The 12,288-nt window shown below is 39.5% G+C and overlaps 1 protein-coding gene across 7 annotated transcripts in view; it reads left to right on the forward strand.

Moving 5' to 3' along the window:
- LOC102234902 (ATP-binding cassette sub-family C member 9-like) overlaps positions 1 to 12,288 on the forward strand; it is a 44,792-nt gene that overhangs the window by 23,924 nt on the left and 8,580 nt on the right. For all 7 annotated transcript variants that reach the window (XR_002754249.1, XR_002754248.1, XR_002754250.1 and 4 more), the window contains 17 exons: positions 1,351 to 1,452; positions 2,037 to 2,121; positions 2,223 to 2,303; positions 3,372 to 3,509; positions 4,291 to 4,416; positions 4,880 to 4,979; positions 5,069 to 5,142; positions 5,580 to 5,813; positions 6,517 to 6,671; positions 7,417 to 7,486; positions 7,579 to 7,736; positions 8,012 to 8,104; positions 8,482 to 8,584; positions 9,531 to 9,635; positions 9,956 to 10,076; positions 10,791 to 10,921; positions 11,627 to 11,705. Coding sequence is in view for 1 of the 7 variants with exons in the window: in XM_023349996.1 (XP_023205764.1) it covers positions 1,351 to 1,452; positions 2,037 to 2,121; positions 2,223 to 2,303; positions 3,372 to 3,509; positions 4,291 to 4,416; positions 4,880 to 4,979; positions 5,069 to 5,142; positions 5,580 to 5,813; positions 6,517 to 6,671; positions 7,417 to 7,486; positions 7,579 to 7,736; positions 8,012 to 8,104; positions 8,482 to 8,584; positions 9,531 to 9,635; positions 9,956 to 10,076; positions 10,791 to 10,921; positions 11,627 to 11,705 (1,955 nt within the window). In the remaining 6 variants the exon portion in view is untranslated. The remainder of the gene's footprint in view (positions 1 to 1,350; positions 1,453 to 2,036; positions 2,122 to 2,222; positions 2,304 to 3,371; positions 3,510 to 4,290; positions 4,417 to 4,879; positions 4,980 to 5,068; positions 5,143 to 5,579; positions 5,814 to 6,516; positions 6,672 to 7,416; positions 7,487 to 7,578; positions 7,737 to 8,011; positions 8,105 to 8,481; positions 8,585 to 9,530; positions 9,636 to 9,955; positions 10,077 to 10,790; positions 10,922 to 11,626; positions 11,706 to 12,288) is intronic.

Genomic DNA, 12,288 nt, shown 5'->3' on the forward strand with positions numbered 1-12,288 from the left:
CAGCAGATTCTGCTGCTGAGTTGCTGTCGTCGTCGTCCGTGTGTTCAGGAGAAACCGCCGTCTGCAGAGTTTTATCTTGTCAATCTGCTGCTGGTTTCCCATGAGAATGCCGTCAGTTTGTGCCGTCTGATTGTTTTTTTAGAGCTGGGAGTCATCGCGCTGCTGAACAAAATGCTAATATCTGACATATGTAGCTGTTTTTATGCTTCAATAGAGATGGTACTGCAACTTAAAATCAGAAAAAGTACAGATGGTATGGAAAATATTATATATAATATTCAAAAAGAGTTTGATAATGTGCTTCTAAGGGTGTTTTCACACCTGACAGTCTGGTGAACTCAGTTTGATCCAGTCTGCTCCACCTCCAGCTGCTGTGGTTCTGACCCAAACCAACCTGTTCCCCTCCTGGCCTGTGGGGGCGCTGCACCAAGAACCACTGAAGGAAACGACACAAAAACCTCTGAAGACACTGAGAGCAACTTCCTTCTTCACCAGATGGAAACAAGATGGAGGCGTCAGATTTTACAGTTGGAGGATTTCTCTTTAGTCTTTGGCTGAAGACCAGGAGCCATTTCTGCTGCTAGCGCTAGGCTAGCATGTTAGCTTTGGTTGTATTTACCCAGAATGCCTCGCACTGCAGTTCACTTCCTGCTTTTGGAGCGGTCCCTGGTCCACTTGGTGTTCACATATGGACTCAAACCGAACCAGAATTCACTTCAACCGAACCCAAAGGTTTGTAGGAATATCAGAGTTTGATTTATTTTTGTGGTCTGATTTGTCACACCTTCTAACTGGACCGAACTTTTAAAACAAATGGATTGGAGTTGGATTAACTCAGACCAAACATGGCTGATGTAATTCCACCCTGAGATTATGATCTTTTTGTTGTTCCCAGATTGTTTTGATTGTTTCCATTTTCCATACCTGTTAAAACTGTGATAATTCAAGTCTCAGAAGAAAAGTTTATTCTAACAAAACCCAAAATGTTGCAGATTTACGGTCTGGCATCAAATGATGTTTCAGAATAAACTACCGAGCTTCTTGAGTTTTTGTTCCTTCTGCAGCATTTAGTCGAGACTCCCAGCAAGATGCTACGGTGATTTATTTTTATGAGTTGCTTTATCTGGTCCTGGTTTAATTTTTTCCCCACAGGTCATATTTAACCCTTTCCATTCTCCGCCTTTATCCCTCATAACTGGTGAATTGTTTTTTGTGTTGTGGAGTTTGACTGTTTTCCAAACGTTGTCGTCCTTCCGCCATCAGCATTCCTTCTCTCTGAAGCTTCATGGAGGCAGAATATTTTTTTCTCATTTAATGTCTTTTTGCCTTCATTTCCCATAATGCCTCCAGCAAGAACAGGAACTCTGTAGCCTACGCTGCCCAGAAGTCTTGGCTGCTTAACGCCACGGTGGAGGACAACATCACCTTTGGCAGTCCCTTCAACAAGCAACGGTAACGCTGAGTTTTCCTTTGACTGGCAAATCACCGCAGTTTATTTGTAAAATTTAAATAAAATACTTTTTGTCATTGTATGGCAAACTTAGGAAAAAGGTCAAGGGTCGCTAAGGTTAGCTTAAGGTTACCGAAGTTCTACCACATTTTGTTGTGGAATTTATTTTTAGAGCTAACAACATTAGCAGGAGCTAACACCATAGTAAAAACTAAATCTATTAACATGAGCTAACGAGTTAGCAAGAGCTAAGACCATTAGCAGAAACTAAAAACATTAGCAAGTGCTAACACCAGTAGCAGCATCTGAAACCATTAATCCTGCAGCTGGAGCTAACATCATTAGCAAGAACTAACTGGAAACCAACAAATTCTGATAATAAATGGACATTTCCAACTTTAAGTCTTTGTAACGCACCATTCTACTAAGTTAGAGGAAATGTTGCTTAATGAAAACAGCTGGAGTTAGAAACTGGAGTTCTTTGCAGCAAACTGTCGGGTCGGCCTTTCCAAGCACAAGCAGCTCCAGGTTTTTTACCGATTCTGTCTTGACTCTGACTGCTGTTCCGGGTCTGGGTCTTATTTAGGTACAAAGCTGTGATCGACGCGTGCTCCCTTCAGCCGGACATCGACCTGCTGCCTTTTGGAGATCAGACTGAGATTGGGGAGAGGGTTAGTCTCTGTAATCCATTACTAACGTACTAAATATTTACTGTCATGTCGTGGAGTAATGCCGGAGTCTGTCCTGATGTTTTGTGATGTCTGTGTTTCAGGGGATCAACCTGAGTGGAGGTCAGAGGCAGAGAATCTGTGTGGCCAGGGCTTTGTACCAAAACACCAACATTGTCTTTTTGGTAAGTTACCGTTTCCCTGAAATGCACAAAATACGTAAAATGGAGGAACAATTCATATTTAGCACATTTAGCGTAAAACATACATCTTCTGCGTCAAAGTCTTTATGTGCAGTTATACACCAGATATCTGTTCACACCAACTAAAGTAATCAGCTAATTTACTGTTAACTAAATTAGCTCAGGCTAACACTATTAGCATGAGCTAACACAATTAGCCACATATAAAATGATTAGCAAGAGCTAACACCATTAGCCAAACCTGAAACCTCTAGTTACAGGTAACACCATTAGCAAGACATGGAACCATTAGCTAGAGCTAACACTATTAGCTAGAGCTAACACCATTAGCTTCACCAGAAGCAGATTAAAGTTTCAGATCGGTTCATCCAGAATCCAGACCTGAATCTACAATGTAACAGAAAAAATATTGAACCAAATAATACATTTTATACATTTATCAAGTCTCGTTATTTTAATTTAATTTAAGTTACACAGGTTAAAGGTCACAATGGTAGCTAGACTGTTTCTTATTGGTCAGAAAAATTGTGCATTTTAACATCAGTGAGTGAATCCACTGCGGCTCCTTTTGGATGCTGTGAGTTTCTTAAATGAGACGAACAAGAATTCACATGTGAATCTGCTAATTGAATTGTATAATTTCCTGTTGGTTTAAATTCTTATCAGGCAGATATTCCACATTAACTCCCATCTCGGTCTTGGCGTTTTGCCCTCGTTGTAACGTCTGCAGTGCTCAGTGTTTTCCTTGACATCGTCTGAATATGACACAACGTATCTGATCTGACGTCAGGCGCTCTCAGCATCATGTGGAAAACGTTTCCGACGCTGATCACCATTTGGCAGACACTTTCTGGTGTGGCTGAATTTTTAATTATCCAAACAGAGTCGGGCGCCAGACGCAGAGTGAAAATAACTCACACCCCGTGTAAACTTAAAGCTCAGGAAAGGCGTTGAAACATTCCCGCTCTCTGCTGCTGTTGGGTTTTTTTCTCTGAGGATTTCTGATTGCGATCTGGTTTGTGATGCGTTCGTGGTTTTCACGTCAAACAGGACGATCCGTTTTCAGCGCTGGACATCCACCTGAGCGATCACCTGATGCAGGAGGGAATCCTGAAGTTTCTGCAGGACGATAAGCGAACCGTGGTCCTCGTCACCCACAAGCTGCAGTACCTCATACACGCAGACTGGGTGAGACTCCCAAATCCAAAACTGAGCTGTGATGCTAAAGTCACCATGAAGCTAAAAAAAATAGATGAAAGATTCCACATTATTGAGATTTAATTAGCAAAAACAAAGCCAAGGTAGAAAACACATATGTAAAATATCAGTAATGAACTTTAAAGAAGTTAATATGTCTGTCCACCAATCTGTGAAGGGTTATAAGACTTAAAGTCCTCTATAATTTATATAATCAGAATGAAAATCATTTTATTGGCCAACATTGTTTGCAGAAACAAATAATTTGACTTTAGCTTCACACATCAGCAGCATGCAGACATTATGAATGAATAAATCAACTTTAGAGGCAACAAAAAGGTAAAATAAAAAGAACAAATATGTACATAATGTATGTATTGCTGTTGCAGTAAGTAATAAACAGAGTTTGGTAGTAATGTTTTTGACAAAAAAATACTTTTAGTAGTATTTTTACTATGCTGCACTTTTTACTTTTACTTCTCATCACGACAAATGATAAACGATACGATAATGTCCAACCCTAGTGAAAAGATCGGAATTGGTCGAATTGGACTGCCATGAAAAAGCCGGTAGTTTTACGTTAGCAAAGCTCCAGAAGGCCTGCAGCATCGTTTGGCAGAACGTAGAGATGTTTGACCACGATGTCTGGAGGAAACCAATCAAAACAAAGCTGCTAACCACGGCGGCGCTGGGTTGGTGACCAAATGGTGAGTCGTTCTGTCCTGCAGTTCTATAGATCCGTAGCTTTACGTTGTTGACGTTCTGTGTCCAGATCATAGCGATGAAGGATGGCTCGGTCCTCAGAGAGGGAACCCTGAAGGACATTCAGACTCACGACACACAGCTTTACGATCACTGGAAAACTCTGATGAACAGGCAGGACCAGGAGCTGGAGAAGGTAGATCACCGTTTCACCTCCAGATATTTACACTCCACATGACCTGGGATCAGGGCCAGGCCTCCACACCACCAGGGGGCCCAAGAGCACCAAGCTAACATGATTAAATATATATTTAAAGTAACAGTGAATAAAACAAACTAGATGCTGTTACGCATGTGAGAACAAATTATAGTTGTTGAGGAAATATAAGATTAAACATAAGACTCTATATTTCAAAATCCAAATATTTTGTTTAGTTTGCAACATATGTAAGTTTAGAATCAATATCCATAATAACCTGGTATGGCGTAAGCTAATTACTAATAATGCTAATGATAGCAGGTGTAGCGTAGCTGATAAAGCTAATGGTGTTAGCATGTTGGTAAGGGGGCCCCTAAATAAAAACCTGCTTAGGGCCCCAAAAATGCTTTGTTCTGCCCTGCCTGGGGCAGGTTGTGACTTTAATCTGCTGAATCTGCAGGATATTCAGCAGGACAGTCAGACGACTCTGGAGAGGAAGACGCTGCGCAGAGCGTTCTACTCCAGAGAAACAAAGAACCAGATGGACGATGAGGACGAAGGTGATGGAAACCTGATGGCGGCTGATGGAAACTTTCTCTTCTTCTGCTGCTTTCAGCTTTGTCACTAAATCAGATCGTTCTTATTCCAGAGGAGGAAGTGGAGGAAGAAGACGACGATAATTTCTCCACCACAACCAGCAGACGGTCCAAGATCCCGTGGAAGGTAACCAGTCGGAGACTCTGACTCGAGTCGTAAAAATAAAAGATGTCAGAACTGACTAGGACTTGGAGCTTTAATTTATGTTTTCACACTAAGTCTCTGGATTTTTCTGTAAAGTACTTTGAATTGTTTTGTACACAAATTATGACACACAAATAATTTTGCCTTTGCCTTAACTTGGACTTGACCCTTACAGACTTGGGACTTGACTCTGACTAGTCTCTTAGAGACTTGGAACATGAAAAACTTGAGATTAAATTTGGACAAGTACTTGTGAGACAAGTCCAAGTCTCAGGACCTGACCGATGAAGATTTGAAACTGGAGTAAGACCTGGGACTTTTTTTGAACTTGTCCCTTAAATACTTGAGAATTGACTTGGACTTGTAGAAGATGACTTGTGAGCATGTCTGTCTCTTGGTTCTGTGCTCCGTGTCTCCAGATGTGCGGCTGCTACCTCTCCTCTGGAGGCTTCTTCATGGTCTTCCTCATGGTTTCCTCCAAGCTGCTGAAGCACTCGGTCATCGTTGCCATTGACTACTGCCTGGCTCTCTGGACGTCCACCAATCAGACGGCAGAAAACCTCCACAACTGGACCGCAGCCAATCAGACGGCAGCGTTCCTGCAGAATGGGACCAGCTCCATAAACTCCACCGATATTTCTCCTCAATCCGAGGTTACAACATTTGTTTTAGCTTAATAATTAATAAAGCGCTACAGCTGTACTTTATTAATATCTTTTTTACACGTACAACAACAATATAAAATATTTGGATTTAAAGGTATGAAGCATTGACATAAAGAGTCATCTCTAGTTTGATCAAAATATTTATGAATAAAACGTATTTAAATTGCCTAGTATGAAAAATCTAAATAAATGTATTTTCAGGGCTGAATGCAGATCTAAGGAACATAAATATCTATTTCCCTTCAGGCCTGTTTCCATAAACAATAAATCAATTAATCACATGATAAATTACATTTACATTTGTATCATTTATTGTTTTTTTCTTTCTACCAAAAACTGGATGATTAAAATCTTCAGTTTCAGACGTTTTTGAAGGATAAATTCAGAATTCACTTGATTTGTTGTTTTATTTATTTTAATATTTAAAATGTGTTCCAGTTAATGTTAAATGTTTATTAGAATTTAAATTTATTGATCTTTGAGAATGTGTTCTTGCATTATTATACCATTATTACCATTATATTCCTCAAAGATGGTTTTAAAACAACATTATTATTGTGATCATTTCTGGGAGAATTTCTCTGTCTTTATTACCTGTATCCTTCATTAATGAGTTTGACTGTTCATGTCAGTGTTTGCTTTATTTATTGATATGAATTTTTGCTCTGTTTTGTGTTTTGATGACCCGCAGCATGACGTGTACTACCTGCACGTGTTTTTCGTCCTCTGCGCGGCGGGGATCACCTTGTGCCTCATCACCTCCCTCTCTGTGGAGTTTCTGGGTCTTTCTGCTGCCACCAACCTGCATCACAACCTGCTCAACAAGATCATCCACGCCCCCATCAGGTAAACCAGGTCCAGTTCTGCAGACAAGTTGGAATATTTTGGGACCCAAAGCTCCCAAAATCTGCTCAGATTTGTACAAACTGTCACTATGTTGTGACAGTTTGAGTCAGATAATCTGTGAAAAGTTCAAGCTCCTCTGCTCTCTCCTAGTGTTAACCATTAACAACCAATCAGAGCCAGGAGGCGGGTCTTAGCGTTGTCAATCACCTCAGTGTGATCACAGGGTATGCTACGCTGCAGCTAGCTCTCGTGAATGCTAAGGCTACTTATAAATAAGTGGAGTCCATCTTTCTGATAACATACAGTATCCAACCTTTTGAATAATTTTAACTTTTTATTTCTGTCACTAATAATTTATAATCAATAATTTATTTTTTTTTGCAAAATGGAAAATTAGGGGAAAAAAGTTTAACTTCAAAGTGAAAACTGGTTTCTATAAAACTAACAATTAAGTAAAAATATTTAACACAAAATAATAAATTAGAGAAACTGCATTGTGAGCCGGGAAGCACCAACTGACTGGACCTCGGTTGAATTGGGTCACTTTAAAAGGAGTAAATATTTATGCAGTCACTTATTTAGTAGAAGTTAGTGTTCATGTTGATATTAAAGGGTAGTTTTTAAGAAAATCCATATTTTATTCATCATGGCTGTTTTGTAGAAGCTATAAAAACACTAACCCCAGTTTAGCAGACAGATGTGTTTTACTTTTTATTATTTTAAACCTTCCTGATGATTTTCTCAGGTTTTTTGACGTCACTCCTTTGGGGCAGATCCTTAACAGATTTTCTGCTGACACCAACATCATCGACCAGGTAAACGGAGAAAAATATTCTTCTGGAGTGAAGAGTTGTAGCTTTTGACTGCCTTGTTGTAGATTTACGGATGTATTTGGTTGTTTTTTCAGCACATTCCTCCGACGCTGGAGTCTTTGACCCGGTCGACCCTGCTCTGCCTGTCCGCCATCGGGGTCATAGCTTCCATCACTCCGGCTTTCCTCGTCGCCTTGGTGCCGCTCGCCGTCGCCTTCTACTTCATTCAGAAGTATTTCAGAGTCGCCTCCAAGTGAGTCTGCAGAGCAAAGTTTAAACTGTTTAGGGAGTTAGCTAACTAAACAGTTTCATCTCAAAAATGTTCATAGATAATATAAAATAACTTTTATTTTGATTAGACATGGTTAAATTGCAGTAAATCAGGATTCTCTGTGGAAACAATGGCGTTACTTATCGGATGCTGTTAGCTAGCAAGCTAAGTGCTAAGTGCTAGCTAACAGCCTTCTGGCGTCTCAGAGCCACATAAAGTTTGGTTTGTCCCCCTGAGATGTTTGTTTACTTTGACAGGGACCTGCAGGACCTGGATGACTCCACCCAGCTGCCTCTGCTCTGCCACTTCTCTGAGACCGCCGAAGGCCTCACCACCATCAGAGCGTTCAGGTACGCCATGTTGGCCAGGAACATGGCCGCCCAGCAGGACTTGCAGGTCGTTTTATGAAGCTCCAGCAGCAGAGCAGCTCGTTCTTTGTGTTCTGCTTGTATTTCTGTCTTTCGTCTCTTTCCCATCGGCGCTGCTGTCCAGCTTTAAGCTGCTCTCACGGTTTCTGTCCCGGAGGATTTCTCCTTCCCACTAACACACCAACGCTCGGCACAAACTCACACACGAGTAAACATCTTTCAGAACCAGTAAATCAGGGGATCGTTCCCATTATTATCGCTGGTCTCTGTGGTAGAAAAACATCTTTTCCAGACAACATGGCTGACTGGTTTTGTTCCTGCTTCCTGTTTACATTTTAAAACTCAGATTTCTGTTTCAGACACGAGGCGAGGTTCAAGCAGCGCATGTTGGAGCTGACGGACACCAACAACACCGCCTACCTGTTTCTGTCTGCTGCCAACCGCTGGCTGGAGGTCCGAACGGTGAGGAACCGACCGAACCAGCCGTAGAACAGCTCTGGGTTTCACTGTTGCTTAGTTTCATTTAAATAGTGTTTTTGCTCATTTTTTGTAATTAAATATTGTTTAATTATATAGTTTGAGTAATTTTTAGGTGCAGAGTTTAGAAAGTATTGTGATTATGTTTACATCGACGGGGTAATAAATATTTAACAGAATATCTGATTTTCTCCCAACTTTCGCCGACGCCATTTTGCGGACAAAGATGGAGGAGAAAGGAGAGACGTAATTTGCAGACAGTTGACGTAAACAACTGTAAACAACTTTGTTTGGAGAAAAAATACATTTCACATCATATTGAAAGGCTAATAAATAGATTAATAAACAGGAAAATGAAGAATGTTACACAATTTCAGCCTGTTTAGTTGATCATGTTTTAGTTAATTTTATAAATGCACAATATAGTTCCCATTAGTTAACGTTAATTACCGTTTTTATTTATGTCTGTTAAGTTTTATTAATTTCAGTTTTTATTTTGTTAGTTTTATTAACTATAATAACTTTGACACATCTAAGGAAATTTAAACGCATCCAGATGAAAGAGTTGGACGTGTTTAACGGCATCGCCTTACATCAGAAACTTTAATAAAACTAACAAGTTTAACGAGTTTCATGTCTCATTTATTGACAAACATTTTTGAATAATGAGACATAAAGATGCATTAGATGGTTAATCATGTTCACATCAGTTCGAAAGGCTAATAAATAAATTCATAAACTTGAAAACAATGGATAGTATTTCTATAAATTCAGTTTGTTTTATAAATACACATTTTTTTCCATTAATTACCGTTTTTCTTCATTCCAGTTAACTAAAATGTTTTTTCAGTGAACTGTTGACTCCAGCCGGTTCTGAGACGTTGTTAAAACCCAGAGATGTTTTCTTCTTCTTCTCTCCGTCGGGTTTCAGGACTACCTGGGCGCAGTGATCGTCCTGACGGTGGCCGTCGCCTCCATCTGGTCCGGTCGGCCCGGCGGAGGCCTGGTGGGACTCGGCCTGACCTACGCCCTCACGGTGAGTTCACCGAGCGTCGTCTCTCATACGGACATCCACACACACTGGACTTTCTGTTTATTTTGATGATTCTGGCTCATTGTAACCAATAAAAATGTATTTTTAATTAAGTATTGTGGGCCTACTGTAGTATTTACACTCAATACTTTGTTTACTTTAATAGACCGCCTCAAAAAACTCTCAAAGCAGCTGGTATTCTTTGCTTGTTCATCCTGACTGTTTTCTTCCACTCAACTTTCTGTTAACATGCTTGGATAGAGCCCTCTGTGACCTATGAAAATGAGAGAAAGATGGTTCAGTTTTTGTTTGTGTTTTTGCAGATCACTAACTACCTGAACTGGGTTGTGAGGAACTTGGCCGACTTGGAGGTCCAGATGGCAGCGGTGAAGAAAGTCAACAGCTTCCTGGGCACAGAGTCCGAGAACTACGAGGGATCGATGGGTAACTTCTGCGATCTACCGATGTGATATCTGGATAGGAAATATCTCAGATTTATTCCTGTACAACTAATTATTCTATAGATTTTTCTGACGATTAATCGAATGAAGAAAAATGGCTCATTCTGCAGGTTTTTCATTTAACCACTTAAATTTAATTTATATAAAATTAGAAATAAAATATGAATATAAACAAATACTTCAATTCCTTTTTTAAATACTAAAATCTTTAACATTTTATTGCCTAAACTGCAATAACAGCATTCCTTTAATAAATTTGAATCTTTAAGTTTTTATCTTAAATACAAAATATTTATATTTATTGTAATTACTGCTTTATATATATTGTTATTTTAGTAAATAGCCTCTTTTTGAATCTATTAGCGATTAACAACTAAATTAGTTGATTATTTCATTGACCGATTAATCACGATTAAAACGATTAATCATTTCAGCCCTACTTTTTAAATGAATATTAAGGAGTTTCTACATAAAACAGGCTCATATCTTGTTGAAAAGTTACTTCTAAATGAGTTTTATCTTATTTAAAGTGTATTAAGATATTTGTATTTAAATCTGGATAAAAGATGCTCTGTTAGATGTTGTGTTTTTGCAGTGCAGAGCCGCTGGCAGCGGTTTGTGGTCTTGTTTCCTCACTGCTGTGATCTCAGACATGCAGATAGTAAAATCCTGAGTGTTTCTTGTCCTCTGGCTGCAGACGCCTCTCAGGTCCCTGAGAACTGGCCTCGTGACGGTGAGATAAAGATCCACGACCTGTGTGTGCGCTACGACCCCATGCTCAAGCCCGTGCTGAAGCACGTCAACGCCTACATCAAGCCGGGCCAGAAGGTAATTAACACGATGCTGCGAAAGGTCGCAGGAGCTGCTGTGACCCCTGACTGACTGTTAATAAAACTAAAAGTTATTTCCAGGCTACATTCACAAAGCAACTGAGGCTAACAGTTACATAGAAGTGACAGATTTCAGCTGGTAATTCACACATTCAGCTTTCTGTCGACTTTGGCACTGAATTTTTCACAGTAAATTAGATCAAAAGGATTATTAAATCTTTCTATGGGGCTGCAATTTAATAAAAACCTGGGAGAGGATCTATTATTCAAAATTCACATTTTGCACGTTTTTGTTCTTTTGGTTTAAACTGCTTCTAAAATCATAAAAACCCACCAATCTGTTTTTTGGTGTGTGAAAAATGATCCATTTCAAAAACCTTTGAAATGTTGAGTCACACTGCTCTGTTGCCTAGCAACCCCAGCGGAGCCCAGCCCGTTGCCTAGCAACCCCAGTAGAACTCCATTACTTTTGGGTAGCTTCTTTATTTCTGACATAAAATCCCATTAAAATTCATTAAAGTTTGTGGAAATATTTCCAAATCGCCAACCGGACTCTGAATGATTCTGGTTGTTAAAGCTGTAAACTCCCGCCTGCGCAGCGTCATCATGTCTCCTGCAGCCGGTTGGCACTCAGGTGAGGTTTGTCTCGCAGCGGCGCGAAGCGAGATGAAGGTTATTGATTCTTGCTCCTCTTCCTCCCCAGGTGGGAATCTGCGGCCGCACCGGCAGCGGGAAGTCCTCTCTGTCTCTCGCCTTTTTCAACATGGTGGATATTTTTGAAGGTGGGTTTTAAATTATTGACTCTTCCTCCGTCCTTTATGCTTCATTGATAAATGATTATTTCAAAAATATGTGCAGAAATCAATATTGTTTACAATAAGTGACAATAGAAACCATGCAACTGGATAAACGATAATATTGTAACTTTGAAACCATATAAAGACGTATAATGATAATAAAAACATTCTCAAAGATCATTAAACTTTACATTTTATTGAACATTTAAGCACTTTAACTGGAAAATGTGTTAAATATCCAAAATAAATAAACAAAACAACAAATAAAATTAATTATGAAGTCCATGTAAACAAAACTGTCCTTCAAAAAAAGGAGCAGCAGATCAAAAACGTTTATTATTCAGTTTTTAGAAGAAAGAAAAAAATCAATAAATCATGAAAATTATTGAGTTTGTTTTAATATATCATGTGATGAATTGATTCATTGCATTTCTGTGCAGATTCCCACAGAAATCTAAACCTTAACTCACCAACACACTGAAAAAGTCTTACCAAGTGTTTTTAGTCTCGTTTTTGTGCAAATATCTTAGTTCACTTGAACTAACTCGAAGGCAGGTCATCAGCACGA

This window comes from Xiphophorus maculatus, chromosome 17, assembly GCF_002775205.1.
Source record: "Xiphophorus maculatus strain JP 163 A chromosome 17, X_maculatus-5.0-male, whole genome shotgun sequence".
In the NCBI taxonomy this organism is placed as follows: Eukaryota; Metazoa; Chordata; class Actinopteri; order Cyprinodontiformes; family Poeciliidae; genus Xiphophorus; species Xiphophorus maculatus.